The sequence below is a fragment of the Oreochromis aureus genome, linkage group 7, assembly GCF_013358895.1.
Source record: "Oreochromis aureus strain Israel breed Guangdong linkage group 7, ZZ_aureus, whole genome shotgun sequence".
NCBI classification, from domain to species: Eukaryota; Metazoa; Chordata; class Actinopteri; order Cichliformes; family Cichlidae; genus Oreochromis; species Oreochromis aureus.
The window spans coordinates 40,716,614-40,742,045 of NC_052948.1; the positions used below are offsets into that span (position 1 = coordinate 40,716,614).

The following is a 25,432-nucleotide window of genomic DNA, read 5'->3' on the forward strand; positions in this document are numbered from 1 at the left end:
TGTGCAGGAGAGCTCCTATTTTACAGTTGCTCTAATTGCAGATGAAGCCAAATAGAGGCCTCCTCCAAAGAAAACTGCAGAAAACACCATCCGCTATCCTCAAACAATAATATACGCATGGGCACACATCACATCTCGCCTCTGGCTGCATTTGCACAGAAATATTCAGCAGAGCATTAAAATTTAAATACAAGGGAATTATAAAAGCTGTTTGGGTGAACGATGGCAGTGTGTTTTGCAAGTGCATTTAATCGGGGACAAAAATGTTAAGCAGTGACTAAACTGACTCTTTAAGAGTCTACAATACCTCTTAGGCTATGTTCATTGACTGAACACATAATTGAACACAGCTGAAGGTTAGTCATCATTTTCATTCTGCGTTGTCTCCAGCTGCACAAGCAGCTAGGTGCATTTTTGCTCTTCTTGTATAAATAGGTACAGAGCTAAGGAAGGTTTATGTTAACATCATGCAGAAATAATAGTAATTACCCCAACCCCAGCAGAGATTTACCATCACAAACTGCTCTGTGGCTTGAGTCATGACAAAGAAAATGCGATGCAGTATCAATTCATACTGTTCTGTTCATTTTATCACTTCAGTCAGTGATTGGATTAGTGAGGTAATGTTTTTCATCATCAGATGCTGTTACATCACCACATTAGTTGCTTAGAAAAAAAAGGTTAACCTAACAAAAATAAATCATGTGATGTTGCTGAATGTCCAACTGACCCTTTATTTAGTTTTAGTTCATTTTAATAGTCTATATCAGGGGTGTCAAAGATAAGGGTTGGGGGCCAGAATCGGCCTAGCAAAGACTCTAAACTGGCCCATTGGACATTTTTAGAAAATGTGAAGGAAAGCATACATTTTGGACTTAACTTTATTTTTATAAATTTTACAGCTTGTCTTACTGATAAAGTCCTCCCCACAGCCATTCATCATACAGTAATGAACAGATAAACAATAAAATGACAGAAATGTTCCTGGGTTTTTTTCTACTGTCTGTTTGTCTGTTTGTTGTTTCTTGCAGCGCTCCACAGTAAAATAAATTTAAAAAAATCACTTTATAATCAGAGAACAGGCTGGGGAATTAGCTACAAGAACTTTTTCTCTAATTTTACACATTTACTTCTTGCAATTTAAGCCTAAAGAGTCATGATGAGAGATTCCTTTCATTAACTACAGCAGCAAGTAGAAAAGCTGATGAAACTCTTGAAATTGCACTTGTTTTTCTTATATTGCGATATCTCAGGGATTAAATGTGCAGTTGAACTACTTTACAGTGACAGCAAAGGAATTTTACTGGTCTAGCCCACTTAAGATTAAAGTCCGCTGTGTGCGGTCTGACATGGTGTGATCAGGATCCATGAGCCCGCTCATACAAATCTAAAACCACACCTGAGCTACACTTTGCTGATCTCCCCTATGAGGTCATCTCCTTTTGCACTTCTGGACCAATCCAGTACAGCTCACACATTTTTAAGTCCTGTTGTGATCACTGTCATTCTCCATGTGTCATTTCACCACAGGCCTCATGCTAACATCAACTTTTGGGTCAAAGTTGCCTCACTTTCAAGTTGGAGCCAAGTCATTGGATATGACAATAGTTTCAAGGGAAAGCATTCATAGTGCAAGGTGCTACAGTAAGTAAGTAAGATGAAGCATCTTATAGAAGACATTCGGTGCAAGCCAACACAAAGACGGTGTATCAAGCAGACGCTGTCTTGAAGGTTGGAGTTTCAGATTCAGCTCCCAGCAAATTCATCCTCTTTGCCAAAAGGAGAATCACACTGAAAGGTTTCTGTTTGACACACAGGAGGAGATCCACCACACACAGCAGATGCTCAAGTGTTCTGTTCTGGTCAGAAATAAATTTCCACAGAGTAATCTAAAAAAATATCAGGAACACTCAAAGCTTTTCTCTGTGAAAGCTTGTTGCAGTCACTGAAAAAGTAAATGTTTCAGGTTATTATCCCAAAATTTTGCATCAACACAAATTTCTTCAATATTTTCTCAATTTCAAGTTATTTTTACAGAAGGTTAAGTGAGTAAGTTCAAATTTGGAGATACCAGCCAGACATTTTGACTGCCTTTTCAGTGCTTCCAAGCTTTCATACTATTCTGAAGTGCAAAAGGAGAAGACTTCTTAAAAGGAGAACAGACACATTTAAGTGACATTTTTATGATTCTTATAAAGCATTGCTTAGCACATCAAGGGGAAAAGGCACAAGCTGTGACCCTCAGTTTGTTGGTAAATAGGAATCAAGTGACTTAACTGTTCCTTTTACTCGCGTTCTTACCTCAGAAATTTCAGCAAACTGCGTGTTGGCCTGGCAGCACTTCTCCGCCGTCTCCACAGCAAGCTCATAGTTGTCCACAAATGCCCGGTAAACCCCCAACTGGCTGGCCTGAGAGAGAGAGAGCAGGAAAAAAATTTTAATTCGCAGATCAGACATACTTAAACTGATCTACAGTGCAGTTTCGCAATGCAGTGACAGTGAGCTTGAACAACTTTAAAAAGCTTCTATGTTGGAGGATTAAATAAGGGCAAACTATCTTTCCTGAGCTTTCAGACTTTAAGTTAGAAATTCAGACACACAAAGATACCCGAAAGTCTTCTGTAGTGCCTTCCAGACAAGCGCAATTACACTTGTCTGCACTGCTATTGTAACGCCCACAGGTTAAGTAAAGAGTAAGTGGAAAAAATATTTCTAAAATTCCAGCAGAGACGTCTGAAACGCTGGACAAATCTGTACAAAGTGCATTTGAACTGTAACACTGAGAGTCCGTTCAGCTGTGTGTCCCAGGGACTGTACATGAGCGGCAGACAACTGAACAAAACAACCGTCAAGAGACAGATCACAGCTACAGCGTGTAACCGTGGTGGTCTGTGCGGCACGTTGCCATAGCAACCAGCGAGCCCCGCACTGAGCTTGGGTGAGTAATTAATGATTGGTGTAACAGAGGCTATGAAAGCACGTTTAGTGAGCTGTGTGACTGAATAAAACTCCATCGAACGTTGCCTGCCAGCGCTGCAATCCATCTCTGCCGTGAACAAAAGGACAATCAATTCTCCTGAACAAAAGCCGATGCATGCGGACGGAGTACAGTGGAGATTTGTGCCTCGAGAGTGACGCAGACTCTCACACACCTCTAAAATGATTAGCATGTAGGTAAGCATGTCTTACCTGAGTGCACTGAGCAGAAATGAATACATTTAAAGCCTGAACACCTAGCACTTTGCTGCACTTGAGACCTTTTTTAGCCTGTGTGAAGCTTCAGACGTTTGGTTAGATTATTCTGCACATCATTTGCATCACTTGCAATCATAATATAGTACTTTTTGGGATTACACTTGAAGAAATACGCAATTTGATTTTTAGAAAGGTTGTAAAAAAAAAAAAAAGAAGACAATAGTCCTTTAAGATCTTTATCTGAAGGTAAAGAAGGTGAAGAACAGACTTAATGCACAGACACAAGGCATATTTACATGATCACAGCTGAGGCACATCACATCAACAATCTATGGACCGTCTCCAAGGCTTTCAATCTCACTACTCGTTTTCAGATTTTATTAAAGTCTAATTCACTTCCTCTAGAACTTCAAATGGCTCGGTGCACAACAAATTTGTTCATGTGTCACCAGTCACACCAAATTTGATTATCTGGTCAGAAAAAGACAAAAACATGAACACAATTACAATTGCTGTGATTACATCTTTTAGTTTTGGCTGACCAGATGATGTCTCTAGTGTCAGGTGTATCATGATGTGGCTACTAGTAGTTTTTGTTCTCTTTAATTTTACAAAAAAATTGTTAAGTTCTTAATGTACAGTACTGTGCAAAACTGTCAAGATACCCTTAATTTCTTTATATTTTGCCTCCAAAGAGCCAGGTTTTTCTATTTTGAAAGTTCTTTAGGCTTTCCAACAGTCTTTTCTTTGGACATTGGCTGCTTTTTCACTCATTTTCACTTCAATCCTTGCAACTGACCATTTTCAGAGGAAGTTTTATTTTTGTTGGGGTGACCTCTAATCAAGCATAAAAAGACAACTATCCACACATAGCATGAAACTGTATCTTTAGGCATTTTAGGCACTAGCAGCCTGTCACCAAAACACATTATTTCTACAAAATCTACCACAAATGGCAAAGATAACACACGATGGCAGGCATGAAATGGTATTTTAGCACTAACAAGTTGATTCCCAAAGACCTAAAAAGTCAGCATTTGCATGGTGTGCAGAGTGACATTTAAAATCTGAGGAAACTGAACAAGCAGAGGACAGAAGAAGTGGCAGGCCTGACAGAGTCCTGTCACAGGACCTGAGAGATGCATATAGCCCTTCAGTTCACCCATCTAATATTTGCCAAAGCCTCATCAGCATCAGTGCAAAAGTGACTTTCAAGAAACCATTCTTAATAAAGGAAACAGAGAGAAAAGGCTGAGCCATCTCAAATTACACAAGAAATGGAGTAAAAATCGATGGTGACAGGAGTGATGAATCCAAATTTTACATTTTTGTTTCAAATCATCATCATTTTGTCATGACTGAGGTAAAACAATGAGTGTTTACAGCCATCTGTAAAACACAGCAGAGGCTCTGTTGTGGTTTGGGACTGCTTTTCAGCCAGCGGGGTTGGGAATTTTGTTAAAATCAATGGAATTATGAACGCAAAAAAGGTATCATCAAATCTTGATGGTACTGGAAAGTGTCTGATTGGCAACAGCTTCATTTTTCAGCATGAAAACGATCCTAAAAACAATGTCTATGTATACATAAAGCATACATTTATGTCCATATGTGTTTGGACCTTTCAGTAAACTGGTGCACCTGTTTTCCAGTCTCCAAGCAAAATATAAAGAAATATGGGGCAGGTCAAGGATTTTGCACAATCCCAATGTTTTTCATGGCAAACAAGTGAGACTCCATTTAAATTAAAGAGAATACAGGCTTTACAAGCCTCGGCATGAGGCCTGACTCTGAGCAAGGTCAGGTGATTTGTGACTGCTTTTACTTTTTAAATATAAATATATATGAGGCTTCATGTATTTTGTTGACCTAGATGTTCTTCCACTTTTCCACAATCATTACTTAATTCAATTATTAACCTAAAAAATCTCAAACTGAGCCCATTCTTCCTTTAAATCTTTTTTTTTTTAAATTCATGGGGTGTGAGAGCTTATTACGTCAGGAATGCAGTCACAAGTTTTCTAAACATTGTTTACACTTACAACATGTTCAAGAGTGACAGATCTCGCTTTGTGTGTCCAAAACTATTTACAGCTCCGAGGCAACATGCTACGTGCCACTAGACTGGAATTTGCATACTATTAACTAGTTTTTAAATCAAGTTCTTGCAGATGCATTTTCAGGCAACAAAACTGTCTCAAAATGTGTTTCACATTCACGCACAGAAAGAAACAGCAAAGAGGAAGGTGAGGAGTAAAGTAGCTTTCATAGTCCTGCAATCCCGAGTCCTGCCCTGGGCCACACAATCTGCGACACAGCGGAAGCCATTCAGAGCGTGACAGTTTGACTGCGTCTGCCAGCCACTTCCACACACAACAGCACTGAGGCTTACCAAATGCAGCTACAGTATCATAGCAGAAAATGCCTTTGGGTGATGAAAAGGACTGCTTAGGTGTCTGGATTTTTCACTTCAGGATTTGTCCCTGTGTGACAGTATGTGTGTAATCCACAGTGGAAAACAACATTAAGAAAACAGCTTCATGACAGACTATGGTCATTATATGAGGAAGCTGAATTTGCCCTCAGTTAGTTAGGCCTTCTGACGCATATGAGAAAGACAAAATTTAAAAAAAATCAGTGTAGTCTATGTCGACATAATAATGCAAGAACAGACAGAACGAAAAAACTTTAAGTTTGTTTTAAGTTTAATGAAAGAATCTACTCCCGTGATGGTACCTCGGTGCTTTGAGCCCAGTACCAACACCAGTATCCTGACATGTTCACAATGAAACCACCAATATGCTACAATATTTCAGTTTAGCAAGTTAGCAGGCAACACCTGCTCATTAGGTCTAAACACAAAGCGAACTGAGGCTAGCAGGTGATGATAAAACCAACATATCAGACAAACAGATTTTGATTTGATGGTGGGACAGAAGTTATTATACTTTTTTCACATATACAGTGCATGCATTTGTAAAATGATTCAATTTTTGTTCTGTTTTTTCTTCATTATTCTTTCTAGGCTTCAGTTAATGTCTTTGAAGTCGCTGCTTTTCAGCAATTGCTAATTGATTAAAGTCAAAATAAGTCTTGAGGTAGAAATCATGCTACTCACTAAAGATTAATAACAATTAGGACTTTTTATCAATGGGGCTGATATACTGGTCGATAATAGCTATTTGCTGATATGTAATTATCAGCATTTATAATGACCAACAAATAAAAATTCAAAAATTTTAAAAATTGCCAGGAGAAACACCCTTCAATCATGTTATGAGCGTTGTTGTTGCAGTTCTTTGCCCACCAGAGGGCACTATACAACTTCCCTATTTTACCACACAGGTTTGGAACACTACAAATACAGCCAGCTGATGGCTGGGGGGTGGAGCTTAAAGAATTAATTTCGTGTGACAATAAAATTATATTTCTAAATTGCACTGTCATACTGTCTTAGTGAGGACTCGTAAATAACTACACATAACAAAAGTTAGGGAAATCTGTTTCAAACCTATGGCCAATTTAGGATTGTCAATTACTCCAAACCATCCATGTCTTTGGATTGTGGGAGGAATCCCGGGAGCATGCAAGGTCGACACAGAACGGCCCCAGCTGGCCGGTGGATTTGAACCCAGGACCTTCTTGCTGTGAGGCACCAGTGTCTCACAGCAAGAAGTGTTTACTTAAAAAAAATACTCTTGAATTTCTTTTTTTCTTAAAATTCATGCTGAGCTTCTCCTAAAAGGCTGAACAAAATTTTACATCAATCCATCCAAAAAATAAAAACCAGTCTGGATCATGATGGTGGCTCTAGCATCAAACATTATCAGAGTCACAACAGTACCATGGCTGAAAGCAAAAATGTGTCATCAGGTTTTTTTGTTTCTTCTTGAGGAACAATGCTCAAAGACAGTTTATCAGTTTGCCTGGCTGTCTTCATGGTGCAAAGCCTTAACTTTGTTGCTGTGTGTGAGGGAGCAGCAGAAACATGAGTGTGATTCTGCCCTATTTTCAGTCTTCAAACACTATTCTCTGACAGTCATGCTCATAGCCTGTCACTGATGCTTTGGCGCTTCCTCTCTTCTCTCCGATTCTCGCCTTCTTTCTTCTGATGTTTTACGATTCCTAAGCCTGTCTCCCCTCAAAGATTTCAGAGTCATGGCAAGACAGCTCTATCACAGTTGCAGCAGCCTAAATCTTCTTGCCTAGTCAATTCCTACCTCCTCTCAACCCTCCCAACCCCCCGGTCCTTGTCTGTATCACCTCCTCTCCTCTCAACTAATCCCCCTCCCTCCTTCTCTTTCTAATGCAGACTGTCATCCAACATTTTCTCCCTTTCCCCCCCTTTTCAAGGCTCAGCATGGTCACCTTTTGACTTTTATTAACTATAGTCTGGAGAAGGGAAGTGTATGAAGTAGTAAATGTATAAGCATAAGAGCATCAATATAAAGATGTCTATTTACAGTTTGAGTGTTAGTAACAAAGATAGTTACTGTAGCTACACCAGACTGTCAAGGTGAGGAAAGAAAGAAAAAAACAAAATGAAAACGAGTGACGTAATTGCTGAGCCAGACAAAGAAGCTCTCTAAATATATGGGCAAACTAGCACCAGTCTATGGAAATACTAGCTACACCTTCCAATTTAAGTTCAAATGAAATCTAATATAGTCAAAAATGAAGTTCTTAATTGACATAATCCTCTGGGGGGCCCCAGAGGTCAAATTTGCCCTTCATTCAACCTTGCTCTACAACCAGTGAAGAAGTCATTATTCTACTGGTGCCTCTTTGTGTCTTGTAGGATGCCATTCTGCCAGATTTAACATGCAGCTTTCCTTTCAAACACATCTCACAGCTAACAATCACTCTGCTCAATAATTAACATCAGAACCATGTCATCGCTTCTTTGTTTTGTTTTTAATGTTAGAGGTGACTGTGAAGCAGTTTTGTTAGATCGTGTGTGCTCAGTGTGAACAAAAAGAATGGATACAACAATTTGATGGACTGGATTTTCATGTTTGCTTATTTGACATGAAGACAAAACCAATTAAATCCTTATTTCTTAGTGAAGCCACAAGGGGCGCCTCCCAAGATAAGTTAATGAGAATGAGAGAGAGAGAGAGAGAGAGAGAGAGAGAGAGAGAGAGAGAGGCTCCTATTTATAGCAGCTTCTTCTAGACATGAAGCACACAGTGCTGTGATGGTCTCAGCTGCCTGAGGCAGAAAGGCGGCATTGTGAAAGACGCTTGCACCTCCCTCAGTGTGTGTGTGTGTGTGTGTGTGTGTGTGTGTGTGTGTGTCCAAGCACAAGTGAGTCAGAGGGGGAGAGGGAAAGAGAGAGACAGAGCAATGGAGGGAGACACGAGTGGGAAAGGAGCAGTATTTCTAAGAGAATTAACAAATGATTCATTGTGGGCTAATTGACCCATTGTGAAAATGATTGAACAGACCCAGTGTAGATTTGGCCCTGACATCCTGGGAAGGACAAAAACGGCTGTTTAGGCGGAAATGTGGGGGGAAAAAAGACGATTCAGAATCAGTTTGTTTGGAATTTAATATGATAATAAGAGCTTTACTCCAAAAATCTAATTACTTTTACTATTCGTTTATGAAATTCAGCTTTTCATGGAAGCTTTCCGATGGAAGAAATAACATTACTCTGAGTAATGGAGCCCTAGTGAACCCTGTGGGTTTGTTTGGGGTCAGAAATGCAGCTGTAGCTGTTCTTATCAGTGCTGTCAAGTTTTTTTGGGTGGCCCATATTGTCAAGTTTTATTAGGGGTAATGTCAAGCAGTTACACAGAGGGACATTTCTGCTGTCAAGGGTACACACACTCTAACAAACACCCTACAACCCCCCACCCTTTGACTCATTTCTCTCTTTGGCTATGAGCTCTAAAGGTGCACTAAAGGTAACTACGCTCTAGCCTTACTAGTTTCTGGAAGAGGTCCCCGACTCTCTGATGGTGGCTCCACTGCTGGACACGAGGCAAAAGTCCATCGTAGAACTCTTTGTGGATCTCGTAGAGCTCAGGCACTTTGAAGAAGATGGTTTCTATCTGGGCCACGGTAAGCACTGGCTGGGACGTTGTAGCAGCAGCCTTCAGAGGCTTCATGGGCTGAGGAGGACCAAGAGAGCAGATATAAAAGATGTTTTTCAGACCGTTTATTGTGCTAGAAGCATTCTAAATTATCTTATAGAAAAAATAAAAAATATGCCTAGATTAAGTGACTTCATACATTATACTAATTCAGATGTTAAGTAAACAGTGAAAGACTTATACAGGTTACACTTTGGTATCACGTATTCTACACCAAGGTGTTTTTTTTAAGTTTGGCACATTTTTCTTTGTCATACTCGTCAGAATTAAAACAGCAACAAGGAGGCTTTACGGGTTTTACTGCTACCTTACCTGCCTTACCTGATCTGGGATAACCAGTAACATGTATGGTATTGTTAGGATACAATCACCGACCACTGTATTAGGCACACCTTTTCAAATCCTTTTATGCCTGAAACAAACATTTAGGCATGCAGACACACTCAGGACGACCTGCTGAAGTTCAAACAGAGCACCAGAATAGAGAAAAAAGATGTTTTTGTGACGCTGAACGGTTGTTGGTCCAAGACGAGCTGGTGTGAGAGTTTCAGACGCTGCTGATCTGTTGATCTGATCTTAGATTTTCTCACACAACCGTCTCTAGTGTTTACGGACAATGGCCCAAAAGAAGAGAAAACGTCCCATGAGCTGCAGTTCTCTGTGTGAAAATGTCTCGTTGATGTCAGAGGTCAGAGGAAAACGACTGCTTTGAGCTGATAGGAGAAGCAACAGTAACTCAAATGACTACTTGTTACAATCAAGGTAACAGAATAGCCGCTCTGAAACTTTGAAGCAGATGGGCTACAGAAGCAGAAGACCTCACCGGGCGTCACTTTTGTGAGCTAAGAACAGGAAGCTGAGGGTAGAATTTACACAGGCTCACCAAAATTGGACTACAGATGCCTGCTGTGATGAATCTCGATGCCACAAATGCCAGCAAATTCCTGTAAGGAAATTGACGATACTATCGGAACGGATATGAGGGAATGTACAAAGAAGTGGAAAAACTAGAGGGACAAATATTTCTGCCCCTGAAAAAGACCTTACCACAACAAAGAGCAGAGACCCAGGAGAGAAAAAAATCAAAGAACTTTGTTTGTATTTGCTGGCACTGCATATAAAACAGCGGGATACAACCACACGCTTAATTAACACATATCCACCACGCATAAGGATAAATGGCGGCAAAGACATAAAGCACTAGAGTAGGTTATGTCGCAGACTTCACAAAGATTCCCTGCAGAAGTCTAAACCAGAGCTTAGTACCTACTCAGCAGTATTCAAATGCCTCAGTGTGTTTATCTTCTTACTGGTATTTCTAGTAGCATTACTGCACCATGTCACAAAGCTCAAATCATCACTTGTTTCTTGAATATGACAGCTCACTGTACTCAAAAGGCCTCGACAGTCACCAGATCTCAATCCAATAGAGCACCTTTGCGATGTGGTGGACAGAAGATTGATGAGCAGCTGACAAATGCTGACATGTCAATATGGACCAAAAGAATGTATCCTTGTTAAGTCCTTACCACAAAGAATTAAGTCAGTTTGGAAGGCAATAAAGGGTCCAATCTACTACTAATACTAACTTGGTGTACCTAATAAAGTTGCCAGTGAGAGTATAGTTTAAGCATCTATAAGTTAGGGGGACGTTAGCTGCCCCTTCAAAGGACCAGCGAAGGGACAAATAGTATTTCTAAACAACCTATTAAACCTTTGAAAAGCTACTGTATATCTAAAGCTTTCACTCTCATACTCAAAAACCAATCATTTCCATTGTAAACACTCATATTTCCTGAGCAGTTGGTAGATTGATTATAATACTGGACATTATGGGGACATTAAAAGTGATGTGTGTTCTCACCAGAAGCAGTGCCTCCAGATGACTGAGATATGTTTCCTCGGTGGCCAAGATCCCAGACAGGACCCACTTCCTCATCTCCAAACCTTTTTCTAGGTCACACTCGGTCTGTAATAAACACACAGAGAATAAAGTTTCAAGAACACCCAGCAATGCAATGTGATGTACAACAGTTTGCTTAGCCTAACTTATTTTTTTGCTTATTTAAAATATTTTAGGAACTATTTTCACACTGCAAGCCCTTTGCTTCTTTTGTGACTATGTAATAACATCAAAACATAACAGCCTATTATTTATATGTATATATTTGGTAAAGGACCTTTCATGCTGCTTCTGTACGCCTGAGTCTAGGAAATTAAACAGTATTAAATGCACCTTCCGGAAATCATCCCTGGTTGCCTCTCCATTCCCTTCAGCTGAGTCAAAGCTCACTGAAGGGCATAGATATGAAAAAATAAAAGATAAACTCCCCAGGTTGCCTTGATTAACCACCAAATCTGAAATAACTCAAACGGGCAGGGTCACCAAGGACAGGAAAAAAAACGGCTGCGGTATAAATATGTGTATGTATGAGTGTGTTTGTGTGTTATGGGAGAGGCAAAAGCATGTGAGAAGATGCAGAAAAATAATTGACAAAGCCAGATGTAGACAGAGATGCATGCATACATTAGGTTTCATATTAAATATGATATTCATAAAAGCTGTTTTTGGTTTATATTGATTTGTTACTAAATACAGTTATTTTGAAAATTATATAAATGCTTGTAAGGAGTGCTTATGTGTGCCTGTGCACGATGCATGATGCTCGTGTGAACTGCTTTTACATGCATACATGACTACTTGGATGTGTGTGGGCGTACATGCATTTATTTAAATGAAGGGGTAAATGGGTCTGAAACCTGTTTCCATGGCCACTGCATAAGCAGATGCTTACACAGGTCTCAGGGGACTGTTACAAGCCAGAAGATTATGAAATGCTCCAGGATTTTTATGGACTCCATTACACAGGAGTCCATTACGCCCATGGTTTCTGCCGGGCTCAATATGCTTTGTTATGTCGTCAGTTTGATTCAGTAGCCTGCTACAAACACATTCTCAACTCTTCACGTTTATTTTACATCAGCAAATTGACTGAATGGACAAAAAAAAATGATTAAACAGAACTATTAACAACCGGTCCTTTGGGCAGGTATGAAGATATATGTATAGTCTTTGCTCTTCCTTGTGTAATATATTTAATATTTTGTAGATCTATTTACTGAGAGCAAAAAGAAAATTGTGCTGGGTAGACCAGGGAGTGTAATGCAATGTAATTGGATGGTAAAAAAAAGACATGGCTGTCCAGGTTTTGAATACACTATTTTACTCTCTGCTGGAATTTCTGTATAATAATAATAATAATAATAATAATAATAATAATAATGATAATAATAATAATAATAATAATAACAATAATGATGTACAAGTTATTATTGGAATGAGGCAAAAACTAGATCCTAAGATGCAACTCAAGGATTTCTATAATTCAATATTCTGCTATTATCCCGATTTCTCATTTGTTCCATAAAATATTGGATCTTCATCCAACTGTTTTTTTTTTGTACTCACAGTTTCTACTGCACAGTATACTACACCGTTTCTCACCGTATCATTTCTGTGGTAGACATGTAATATGCATCACACGGAGCCTTCTAGGTATCTGGACTGAATCTAATAACATTAGGTTCCCAAAAAAGCCGATAATGAAGTATATTATGTGTAGATACTAACACAGTCAAAAGAGGTAAATGTTTGTCTTTACAAACAAACGTGCATCGTAAGATGAGATGTGCATTTATGATTTATACTTATCATTTTTCAGTTAAAATTTCCAGGTTATTATAAAAACTTTCAACATAACAACTCTAAATTTCCAGGTTCTAGTTATATTCTCAGAATTTAGAGTTAGTAGGTCAAAATTTTGAGACACCTAACTGGAAATTTTGAGACAATAACCCAAATGGCAAAAATAACCTCCCCTTTTTTTTTTTTCAATGGCAAAATCTAGGGTGGCGACTGAGACACCAGAATATTTGTGCACTTGTGAAAAGTCCTGCTATGCGACAAGTACTGGCATTTGTTAAATAGCATCACTCTCAAATACATCTGTTGGTAAATAGACTGAAACATTTGAAACATCATCATTACATTTCTAAAAAAAAAAAAAAAAAAAATCACAGGAAGAGAACTTTAACACCCAGCAGCTCAGCCTTTCACTGAACTACCGGCGGGAAGAATGAAGAGACAGTGTTTATTTATCATCTCACACCCCAGACTCCTGAAGGAACACATCTGCAAATGAATCATCTTTTATTCATTGTGCCAACTAATGAGCTAAGCTCTAGGTTCAGACTAAAGAAGTGTCTGTGTGCATGTTTGGTTATGAAATAAGTAAAAAAATAAAACATATTCTCCCTGCTCCGAGTACATTTAGGTGCAGTGTGCATAAGAGGCAATAAAAATAATATTTGACACTTAAATCTACACTTAAACCTCTTCAGCCCCAGCACCGCTTAGCTGGAGTTCAGCCTGGCATGTTTTTAAGAATTCTGATGTACACTGGGTTTGTTTACAGTTGTATAACAGTCATAAGAGATACACAGAAATCAGCAACATGTTTCTTTTTATTTGGCGGACTCACAGATGTGGCAACAGTGACTGCAATAACAACAACCCCACATTTTATTAACCCTTTTCAATTTTCATTTTCTATTCTGTGTAGCATCCTGTTCTGTGCCTCGCTTTTTGAAAAGCCTAACACGATTGGTAGGTCTTCAGTCAGATAAGACACACACTGATGGTGCACATGCTGCTCATTTAGAGTATTTCTGCTGATTTTGCAGAAAATAAAGCTTACTGCACACCTCAAGTGTGGGCCATAAGAGAGAGGAGTTAGTTGTTTTAATATACAGAGGTTCATGAACTAGGATGATCCACGGGGGGTCAAAGCACAAGCAATTACCTGCAACATCTTCACTTTAAATCTGGCAGCAGGCCCCAGCATGATACTCTGGAGGTGCTACACATTGCTCACCAGACCCACGCGTATGTGCTGATGCTGTGTAGCGCCACTTGAATAGAAATATGTGGTTAACGGAGCTACTCTTGTTCATGTTTGCGCTGGTGTCAGTCACTGAGCCTTGCCCCTGTTGTGAAGAAGACCCAAGTCATTATCGTGCACGACCGATGGCTTCCCTGGATAACTGTAGCCTGAGGGCTCTGAAAACAAACACAGGACTATGACTCCAGCTGGAAGTCTATGTGGCTCAGTCGCACTACAGTAAAAATATGGAAACTTCCTTACAACTAGGAAAAAAAATTTTTTCCCTGTCAGCAACTAACTGTAAGACTAATTGGCCATCCAGAGGTTGAGTGTCTATCACCCACAACCTCTGGGTGACTCATTTTCAATGAAAAGATGACTGCATAGAGCTGGTGGGAAGCACCCTGTCTACAAATAGTCAGACTTAGACTGGCATTTATTCCCCAACTTGTTGCAATCAATTTGAGTCAGTCTGATCCAGTGAGCACGACTCATTTTCAGCGATCAGGTGACTCGCCAGCCAAATATTTTATAGAAAAGCAAGGTTGGAAAGTTCCTGTGTCATTTTGCAGTCAAATCTATGAGGTCGTGGCTGGAATCTGAATGTAAGTAGTTAATGTGCGTTTCTTTGTATGCAGCCAGGAACTGATTTATGATTTGTGCAGATTTATCACAGTTAATTGACAGTTAGTTGCCAGTTTGACCCCATTCAATCACAGACTGGCCATTTTATCACCATCATGAAGCAGTAAAGCTACTTTAAAGATGGCAGCTGACTGCAAAAGGTCGCAGTCTTGGTCTCGAGCAACAGGACTGCAAGTACATTCTACGTGGTCACAATAATTTTGGTCATGCTGCAGTTTCCAAACTGTTTTATCTAGTGTGACTGCAGCATAAGTCTCTTGAAATTTCTCCTTTTAAATACAGACATAATAATCCGTCATTACCACAAAGTTAATGGGGAATTGAACAGAGTGAACTCTGTAGGTTCACTCTGTAGATGTCATACAGTACACTATGATCATGCAGAAACACAGGTAGCACACGTGGTCAGTGTTTTCGGTAAAACAGTTTAAGGATATTATTGAACTTTCAGCAAACTTCTGATCAGTGACCCTCTTTTCCCTTTCAAGTGCTGGGCAGAGCCAGATTGTGAGAGAACAAGAGCCCAGAGCACTCTTAAATTAAATCAACAGAATTACTGAAAGTGATGACTCATGACAGTGACATCACTAAACCATCAGTTCCCCCTGAGCCAATCAGAGCTTGCCTGGACTCTGACTCATCAATTAGAAAAGCAGAGTGGGGTGACGTTCGAAGACAGATTGTTCAAGGGCAAATCAAGGATGATGGTAACTCCATTTTGAGGACATTGATTGTAAGCCTGTGGGGAATTTGTTGATGGATATTTGCCACAGTGCGTAACGTATTTATCCAACCATCAGACGATGCATCTACAGGCTCTAAGCATACAGTGTTGAATTTCTTTCTTCCAAACAAACAGAAGGATTGTGTGTGTCCAAATGCAAGCTAAGTATGTGTGCGCAAATTAAAACCACCGGGCGCTAAACCTCACAGGTCAAAGGTCGGTGCAGTCAAGGGGCACATTGTTTATTGACATTTTCAAGCCATCAATCAGTCTGACAGTCGCTTGCACACCAGTACAGACAGTGAGCAAAGATTGAAGGGGCAGAGTAACTGATACAGCTTCATGACCACTGATGCAATTACTTCCTCCAAGGGCAGAGGGGGTAGAGGCAGCATTAGCTTATTATATTCTCCCAAGATACCCCTCTATTGTAACTGAACCTATGGATACAACATGTTTATCTGGTATATACTAGCCCTTCGGTACACAAAATCCTTTACTTCCATTGAAAACTGCATCATAGAACATATATAAATAACACATAGAATAAATACAGATGACAAGAAAAAAAGGTTGTGAGTCTGTGTCCCTGTGTGTGTGCGCACGCATGTATCCTCTCCCTTATAACCTTTGAAGAGCAGACGTCACAGATCACTGGTTTTCTCTGCAGTCGAGGAAGGAGGTCACGTAAGAGGATGAAGGCAGCGATGTGGTGATTGAGGTGATAGGTAATTCTGCCTAATACCCTAGACGAAAACCCCCCCGACTCTTAAGGCGGATGGGTTTCTTTACTGGATGACTGCTTCGGGAGCTATGAGGCAGGAGATATGTCCCTTATCAATCTCCTTTAAACAGCAGATATGGTTTCTCAATTGAAGACTTTTAGACAGAATGGGATTGTTCTAAGAATAGATTAGCCCAATTCCTGCTCTGCAATGGGATAAAATTATGCAAGAATGGGCACAGTTTACCAGCGAGATTTGTTTTTACTCTATGTCTGCAGCTAAGTTGCTGAATCACTTGAGGAGATGTGAGAAAGCTTAGCATTTGGATTAGATGTGAGCATCAAAGTCTGCTTTGTCAACAACAGGAAACGCCGAGATGTCATACTGACCGATTTGGAGGACTCCAGCGATCCAGAGGACAGAGTGTCCCGGCTGCTACGGCTCTTGGAGCTGAGGTGAGGAGATGACGACGGCGAGTCATCGATGTACGGCAGGATGTCGTGGTGCCTTCGCTGCTCCTCTGCTCGGTCTGCGTCGTAACCGTATGTGGGAGGGGTCCCGGTGAAGTGACCATCTGTGATGGGAGAAATTCAAACTTTAAGTTAGTGTTGTTGAATTTTCTTGAGATTTTTGTGATTTGAGATATTTTTAATTTCTGTGCTGCAGTTCCTTGTAATGTACTTTAAGCCAACTGATTACTGGATTACTAATAAACCGCAGATTAAATGATGTCTGACTGCTGTACTTAAGCATGCCACTGACAGTTGTGACTGCTGAAACAACAGTTAAATAAAATGTACAGTTAACAGCCTCTTCCCTTTAAACCCAATTCAAGCCATCTTTTAAAGACATCTTTTTTGCTCTTATAATCACTAAATTCATACTTCCTATGAATAAGTGTTCTGCTTGGTACTCAAGTATCACGGCAAAGGTCGCTAGATATGCCTGGCAGGGTCATGCATTACACTTGCTGATTGGCTTCATGCTCACAGAAGGTTGCCAAATTTTCCATAGTTCATTCCCAATACTAATTAATGCAATTCTGGAAAGTGGGGCAGACAAAATGAATTCCCCCATCTTCACATACATTCGCACAAAAACATAAAGCTTGGAGAGAAAACACTTGAAAAGGCCAACTATAAATTGGGTCAAGGTGCAAATAATTTGAACACCGAGCGCAGCATCTCGAGGGAAATTTTAATAACTTCCCCTTGACCTGCTTCTACAGTGGGTGCTATCACTCTGCAGGAATAAATGCCTCTGCCACAAACTGCTTTTCCCTGTGATCATGAGTGTTGGCCTTTGCAAAGAGGAGTGGGAGAGGCAGAATTAACAAGAAACAAAGGTCAGAATGTTGGATGCAAACAAACTGACCCATTTTATAAAGTCTCAAAGTGAGAAAATACATGCGCAGTTCAGGCTGTAGATTCCATTTATCAGAGTTCTTCCAGGACGAAGAGGTACAGTCAGCGGTTCGGGGAATGTGGTGTGCAACAGCTGAAGGGAAGACATCATGCATCTCCTGAGTGTCACAGAAGAGCTTTTTACTCATCTCCTCCCACTCCTACTGTACATTCAACAGAGCCGCACTTCTCACAGAGCTAGCTGTGCCTCCTCACACAGTGCTGACTCACACTAAAAACATGCTGCTCCACTGTGCAGTGTCACAAAACACGCACACATATCCTTCAGTCATATCAGTTAAATCGCTTTAAAATGCGTTCAGCTAACATCTGATCGAGTATTTACTGTCTGATATCTCCAATGCACCTACTCTCTCTTTTCATTGCATTCTGTGAATCTCACACCAGCACACAGGGCAGTGAACAATGACAGCGTGTCCATAGCCCGTATGACCTTCAGCCCACCCACCGTTTGCTCCAAGTACTCGCTGCTGCTTGTAGGTTAGCACTGCCCACTGGGCCTGCTTTGTCCAGTGGCACCGAGCCAGGCAAAGACCAGCATAAAGGTTTTTGTGTTTGTGTCTGGTGAAAATAGTTTCTTCGCCCCCAAATGCCAAATCCTTCAGAAAACCAAACCTAGTAGAGTAATAAGCATTTTTCATTCATATACAGCTTTTAAATACACTGTGGCTGTTATTTTTGCAGCACTTGCATGTATCTTGTTGGAAATACTGTATTTCTTAACTTCCACCGACTCCAGCTAAAAATGCTGCGCTGTTCACAATTACGACAACTCGTTAGAGTCCTTTATCTTTTCGGACAGCTTTGCACAGTAAAAACCTTCAGAAAAGCATGTTTTTAGAACTGATTCATTGTTTGTCTAAAAATACAGGGTGTGGATATGAAAACACCGAATGGGAAATGAGTGAGTACCATCCTGCCATGCCTTCTTCTGTGTTTTTTCTAACCCCACCTCTGTCGATTCATGTTAGGAGGCCTAACATCACAAGCTGACATTAACACAAAATCATTCCTCCAGCTGGTTCTTACAGAACACTTGCAGAACTGTGAGAGTTTTCTGTTTTTGATACCTCGCTTTGGGTTAATGCTTTTACTAGAAGAATGCGGAGTGTGTCTATTCATGCGAATGCCTTTAGCACCCACACACAGCCCCGAGGGCAGCTGAGCATCCAAACAAAACTTTCAGGCTTCCAACCACTTCCTGGTTAGAAAAGGAGCACAGACACAGACCACGGTCATAAACAATAAAATGTACAATTTAGATCAAATAAAGCTATATGGAAGCGTATGACTCACTGTAACTCTGACTCTGACTAGACAGAAGGCCAGCATACATCTTTAATGATTAAAAAAAAATCAAGAATCGGTGCACAGGTTTAAATTTGTTTTGAATTGTTTTTTTTAATCCACAAAAATGTCAAAAGTATACAGTCTCAAATTACAAATTGAGAAAAACGTGTGATAGAGTAGTTGCTGATGAACAGATACAACCTTAAAAAATGAAAAGGGAAATCAGAGAATGCCGCTTCATGTTTTTTTTTGTAGCCTGTTCCATTTACAGGCACCGATGTATTTAAATCGAGATTTTCCAAGTTCGGTGTGAGCATGAATTTTAAAATGTCGTGCAACCACTGTAAGTACAGCACTGTGTTTAAAGTCAGTCAAAGACAGGAGGTATAGAGGCAATATTTGCTGCAGAGCCTCTTAGATAAATAATTAAATTTGCTAGGAGGGCACGATCGCTCTTTTTAAAATAAGATACAATAATGAGTAAGAAACTACTCAAGTTATTTAACATCTATACATTTAAAAATATATAGAGATGAAACATGCCATAAATCTCAATTCTTTTAATTTTTCTATGTATATATTATGTTCATTTGTATCCTTGTTAATGCGATGTTACTTTCTCAGTGTGTATTTGATTCATGTCTCACGTTCAGCATACGTCACCCACACGTAATTTAAAATTTGTATCCGCAGTTGAATTTTGTTCGACTCACCGCTAAATACAACATGAAGAGTTTTTAAAAAGTGCTGACAAAAACTAAATAGCTCTGTTTTTTAAAACTAATTTTTTTACAAATATACCAAGACAATCCAGAACATGTGCAATTGTCTTTTAAAAAAGGTGTAAGATTAATAATATAGTCAAGAAAACTACTAACACATTTGATTTATTAGACAATTACTAGCCTACTCTCAGGCTCACCTACTCTAACGTTCCTGGACCTTTGAACAATCTTAACACTTTATCATATTTAATGGCAATCTGCACATGTGTGTTTATGTGCATGAGCTGCAGTTTCCACTGGGGGAGGGACTGTGTTTTTACAAGTCTGTTAATGGGACACTATAGCCTGTGGTATTCAAACACTACTTCTCTTTGCCCACGTCTGACCTGATCTTAGCCAAGACGCTGCTTCTAACATTGCCTTGAGTCACTTTCCGTTTGGCTGCATCTCTCACACTTTTTTTTTGTCTTGTGTTTTTGTGAACTGATAGCTAGTGGGGTTTTTTTTTTTGTTTTTGTGCAGTCCCCACAGCTACCCTCTTCATCCTAATGCTGCTCACAGATTAGCACCCTCGTCTTCTTGCTCTGAGCTCCTACACTTTCCCCTCCTCTCTTGTAATCATCCCCAACGGGACAGAAGTAATACTGAAAATACGACAGAGAGCACCGATGCGTAAAGAGCACAAACACGTACACACGTACACACGCGCACACACACACACACACACACACACACACACACACACACACACACACACACACACACACACAAACTGCTTTCTATATATTTTTTGCCAAAAAACAGTCCATTGATTTCTACCTGGAGCTTTAGGCACAACAGAAGAACCAAACTTCAGCTTTGAACCACAGAAATGGAACGCACACACATGCTGACATGAACACACATTCCTGCAAAATGTTTACATGGAAACAGTGTTTGGGAGGGGAACAGGTCTTTTTCCTGCAGCAGGTGGAAAACTACAATCGTACTGGGAATAGCTGGTGCTAGGCTGCCATGGGAACACAGCGGCCTTTCCAAAACAACATCACAGGCAGGGGTATGAGGGTGTCATGTGATATATCTGTTGATGCGACGTGCTGTATAACAGAATACTGTATATGGGAGCTGTTCACAGCTATTAAATCGATAAAGCTCCTGTGTGGTGTATATGATGGATTCTTTTTTGTTTTGTTTTTGGATCATGCATCCAGCTTTAATTCTGTGAAAATCCTAAATGGCATAAAGAAGCAAAAGTCGTTATTATTTCTCACTAATTTTAAAAGATTCAGTAATCCTTTGATTAAAAAATGCACCTGCAGTTGAACTTACTCAATACTTATTTAGACTAAACCTAGCTTTTCCTACTGCAGGAAGTAGTAGGTGTTGTTAAGACAAAACCTGCCTTTCACTGATATTTTTAGGCTGGAAAATGAAAAATACCTCCGAACAGACTTGAAAACCTCTGGTCACTCATATTTGTTAAATTTGGAACAAACTGCATTTTTAAAAAAAACAATTAATCAGAAGCAAGAAAAAGAATAGCAGTCTTTTCTTTCTCTGCAAAATTCACTATATACAGTAGGTGATCCTCAGCAGTCCGGTATATTCTGGACTCCTGAATATTTAACAAAATAAATGTGCTGATTAAATGTCTTCAGAGAGGACCCACAGGTTCATGATAGCCATTACTTCCTGCTTACAGCCTTTATGCTAAGCTGATTTAATATACAGCTTTGTAGCAGAAGTTTTTGTAGTTTGCTGGTCTGATGTGTGTTAACATAATGGAAGACAGACAGAATGATTTTAAAGACGCAATCGTTGCTGTCCATCAATATAAGAAGGGTGATAAGACCATTTCTAAACAAGTAAGGGAAATTATTGACAATGGAAAATATTACCAAGACAGCTAAATCTTTGCAGTAGCAACTGTCCTAACCAATTCTCCCCAGATTACGCAATCTGCAGAAAAACCGCAAAAACCCAAGAGCTACATCTCAGACTCTACAGGCCTTGGTTACCATGTTAAATTTTAAACTTCATGACAGCAACATTAGAAAAAGACTGAACAAGTATGGCTGGTTTGGAAAGGTTGCCGAGGCAAAGGTGTCTTCTCTCTTAAAAAACAAAACAAAAACATGACAGCACTGCTTAGGTTTGCAAACATGCATATGAACAAACCACGTGACTTTGGAACAACTTCCTTTTGACAGACGACACCGAAGTGGAGATGTTTGGCCATAATGCAGAGCCCCATGTATGGTTCATACCACACACAACATATCAGCACAAACATCTCCCTCCAACTGCCATGCACAGTGCTGGAGGGGTGTTGATTTGGGCTTTTCCTGCAGCCACAGAACCTGGGCACTTGCACTCATTGAGTCAAGCATGAACTCCTCTGTATACCAAAGTATATTAGAGTCAAATATGAGCCCATTTCCCAAAAAGCTAAAGCACGTCCAAAAGGTATTGCTGCTCAAAGTGGTAAATACTAAGCTACTGAATCATGGGGTGTACTTAGTTACATAGACAGCTAAAACCTTACACTTGACAGAGGGTGTGCTTAGTTTATTCTACACATCTCAGTGTTTCTTCTTTCTGCACTATCATTAACTGAGTCTCAGCTATATTGTACTGTATACAACATTTAGTCATACTGTCAGAGCACAAACACAAGCTAGCCATTTATTTGCCCCAGTCAGTCTCACACATACAAGGAATTAAAAGGCTTGTCTGAGTAATAAAGAGAGCTGTGGCTGACAGACAAAGGAAACATTTGTTGCCTAAAGCCCTGCAAAGGAGGGGCGAGAGTAAAGAAAACAAAGAAAAAAAACCCAAAACCACTGTTAAGGCAAAAATAGGTCTAAAAATTACACAAAAAGAAAGGAGATTTTAAAAAAAGATCAAGACAGGGGGTAGAGACAATACAGCACTCTGAGAGCCATGAAATTAAAGAGAGAAAGGGAGGGACTCTCAGAGGAGGCATAAGATATCCTCGATAGTGAGCCGCCTTTCCATCCCCCATTGCGCTTTTCACTCAGGAAGGCAGTTCTAAATCTGCACAGGCTGCTGTCGCCTTTATTGGACCTGGGGACGAGGTCTGTCATCCTATCACTACCATTATACCTCCACCTCTGGCTCAACACACACACACACACACACTCACACACACACACACACACACACACACACACACACACACACACACACACACACACACACACACACACACACACACACACACACACACACACACACACACACACACACACACACACACACACACACACACACACACACACACACACCTTTAAGCTCCACCCGGCCCCACAGGATGCTAATGTTACGCTACAACACTCAGAGCCTTTCTTTACCCAGCTATTTGATCAAAGCGGAGAATGCAATCAAAGGTCGAAGGGTGTGTCTCATGCCCCCACCCAAAGCTCCCCAATCCAAATGTGATTCATATACAGAGCGCTAGTAGGGCAGAGTGGATTTGGGAGGACTAAGCTTATTGAATAGCCCAAGTCTGGATACTGGAGATAAATAAGATGCATCCCTGTCTCTTGGATAATGCTGCAATTGTCATTACAGTCAAATATGTATACAGTGTATATGTAATATTGAATAGAAGAATATTAAAAGGGAGGAAAATAAATGTGGAGGGCAACCCTTCCCCTGAGTTCTTCCATCCCCTTAATATCCAATTTAGAGACAATTTAGCACAGAAGTGAGGGGGGGGGGGCTGGTAGACGAGTGAAAGTGGCAAGCTGTGGAAATTAAAGTGAAGCCTCGGTTACAGCAGAGCCGGAGGGGACAGACATGCCGTCAAATGAACTTGAACACAGCGTTTCTACCGTGATCCTCCCACAACTGCACAGCCGCTTGACGGAAGTTAATTTGATAAATGCCAGTATCTCATCATTAGAGGAGAGACTTTAGTGTCATAAATTGCACACAGCTGGATTCTACTCCTGAATATCTCCAATTCAGACAAAAACCGGGATGTTCGGTTCCTTTTAGCTACTCTGGAGACGCGGGACAGTGAGCACTTTGCTCACATCTAAAAGAACTGCTGAAAAAAGAGACGACTGTCTCGGCTGCCATGTAAAAACCAAAGTAGACACAATATTTGGCTACAGAATTCATCCCCGTGGAGACAATGTGTCCCAGGAAACTCGTTTTATGATTCATTTATTTTTGTATTTCAGATTGCCAAGTATAAAGACATGACTTTCCCCTTTTATTCAATTTTTTTTTATTTTTATTTCTTATCAAGATAATTTCCCCAAATGAACCAGCAATCACGGCCGCCTGAAGCATATCCGCTGGTGAATTTCTTGTTTGCTGCTTCCTGGCAGTATTAACATATTCTAGTCAAGAAATCATAACAAACCAGTTTGCTTGCTGGAGGTAATCTTTTTGACTCACCATTGATAATCTCTGTGGAAACCACCCAGCAGCAGCAGCAGCCGGTTCCAGTTATAAAACTGGTGCTATTGCCAAGCCAGAGACACAGCTCCTTTAAAAAACTAACAGCACCGCCTGCAGTGATGTAATCATCCCTTTGTTTCAGAACAGAGGGATAAAAGACAAAATTGTGATGCAAAAAAATGTTTACAGAGGAAAAGTGGGGCCTGACATCACACCACTGGATGAAGGGATACCAGAAGATGAGTAGAGGAACAAAGATATCTGTATATACAGTATGTCTGCATGAAGCGGGGCCTTGTGTGCTGAGCGGCTTCACAATGCTACAGTTTGTGCTATGTGGTTTGTGTATTTTCCTAAACTACGCATGGAAACAGATGCAAATGTTTTTCCAAATCCCTGCCACAGAGACGAAATGCCAGATTGCTATCATTCACCAGTTAGTCCGCTGCCTCCACGGAGGTACGGTTTCCCTGCTGTTTGCCTGTTTGTTTGTCTGTGGGATTACGCACGATGAGCAAGCGGAATTTTATGAAGCTTGGTCAAGAGATGAAGCGTGATTTAGGGAAGAGGCCCCAAAATTTGGGAGTGGATTCTGTCTTTTTTTACAAAATTAGAAAAAAAAAAAAAACAAACCCTGCAGAAATCCTTCAAGCTGCATCACAGACACCTTATGCAAAACAGCAACCTGAGTAATAAAACAGGAAACATGAGGATTTCCCTTGTTCAATGAATGACTGCTGGCAAACTCCATAGAAAATGAGGCTATTTTGAGAAGCAGGGGTTTGATCCTTAGTGGTTAAAAGCCACTCAAGATCACCTTCCACCATGATTACCTTCCACAATGAAAATGAACAGTTACTGTCATGTACTCATTAGTGTTCCTCAGGGACCACCGGCTGTCTAATACTGTAACATTTTGATGATTCTTCAATGCAAAAATTATTCAGTTGCAAGATACTGACTTTTTGAAGTCCAAGCTGTCGTACTTAGTCTCCTACCCAAAGTTTGTTTTTGGCTTTTTAGGTTATAATCTCAGTTTTGATGTTTTGAGTCCTCGGTTTAGAGGCTTCTGGGTCTTTTCGTTTGTTATCATGCCTTCAAGCCCAATTTTAGTTCTTTTGTATTTCGGGTTTTGTAGTGACTCCTTATTTTGTTTTACTTCTTGGAGTTTCAGTTTATCTCTGCATTCTCTGTTGGTGTAAGATGGCCCAAGTTATTTAATTCCTGTT

General features: G+C 40.2%; 1 protein-coding gene across 1 annotated transcript in view; it reads right to left on the bottom strand.

Annotated features, from left to right (window-relative positions):
• The window catches only part of bcr (BCR activator of RhoGEF and GTPase), a 92,027-nt gene that overhangs the window by 22,296 nt on the left and 44,299 nt on the right, over positions 1-25,432 (bottom strand). Inside the window, exons 2-5 of the mRNA XM_039615222.1 lie at positions 16,720-16,904; positions 11,158-11,262; positions 9,126-9,311; positions 2,302-2,409 (exon numbers count right to left, since the gene is read on the bottom strand). Of these exons, the coding sequence (XP_039471156.1) occupies positions 2,302-2,409; positions 9,126-9,311; positions 11,158-11,262; positions 16,720-16,904 (584 nt within the window). The remainder of the gene's footprint in view (positions 1-2,301; positions 2,410-9,125; positions 9,312-11,157; positions 11,263-16,719; positions 16,905-25,432) is intronic.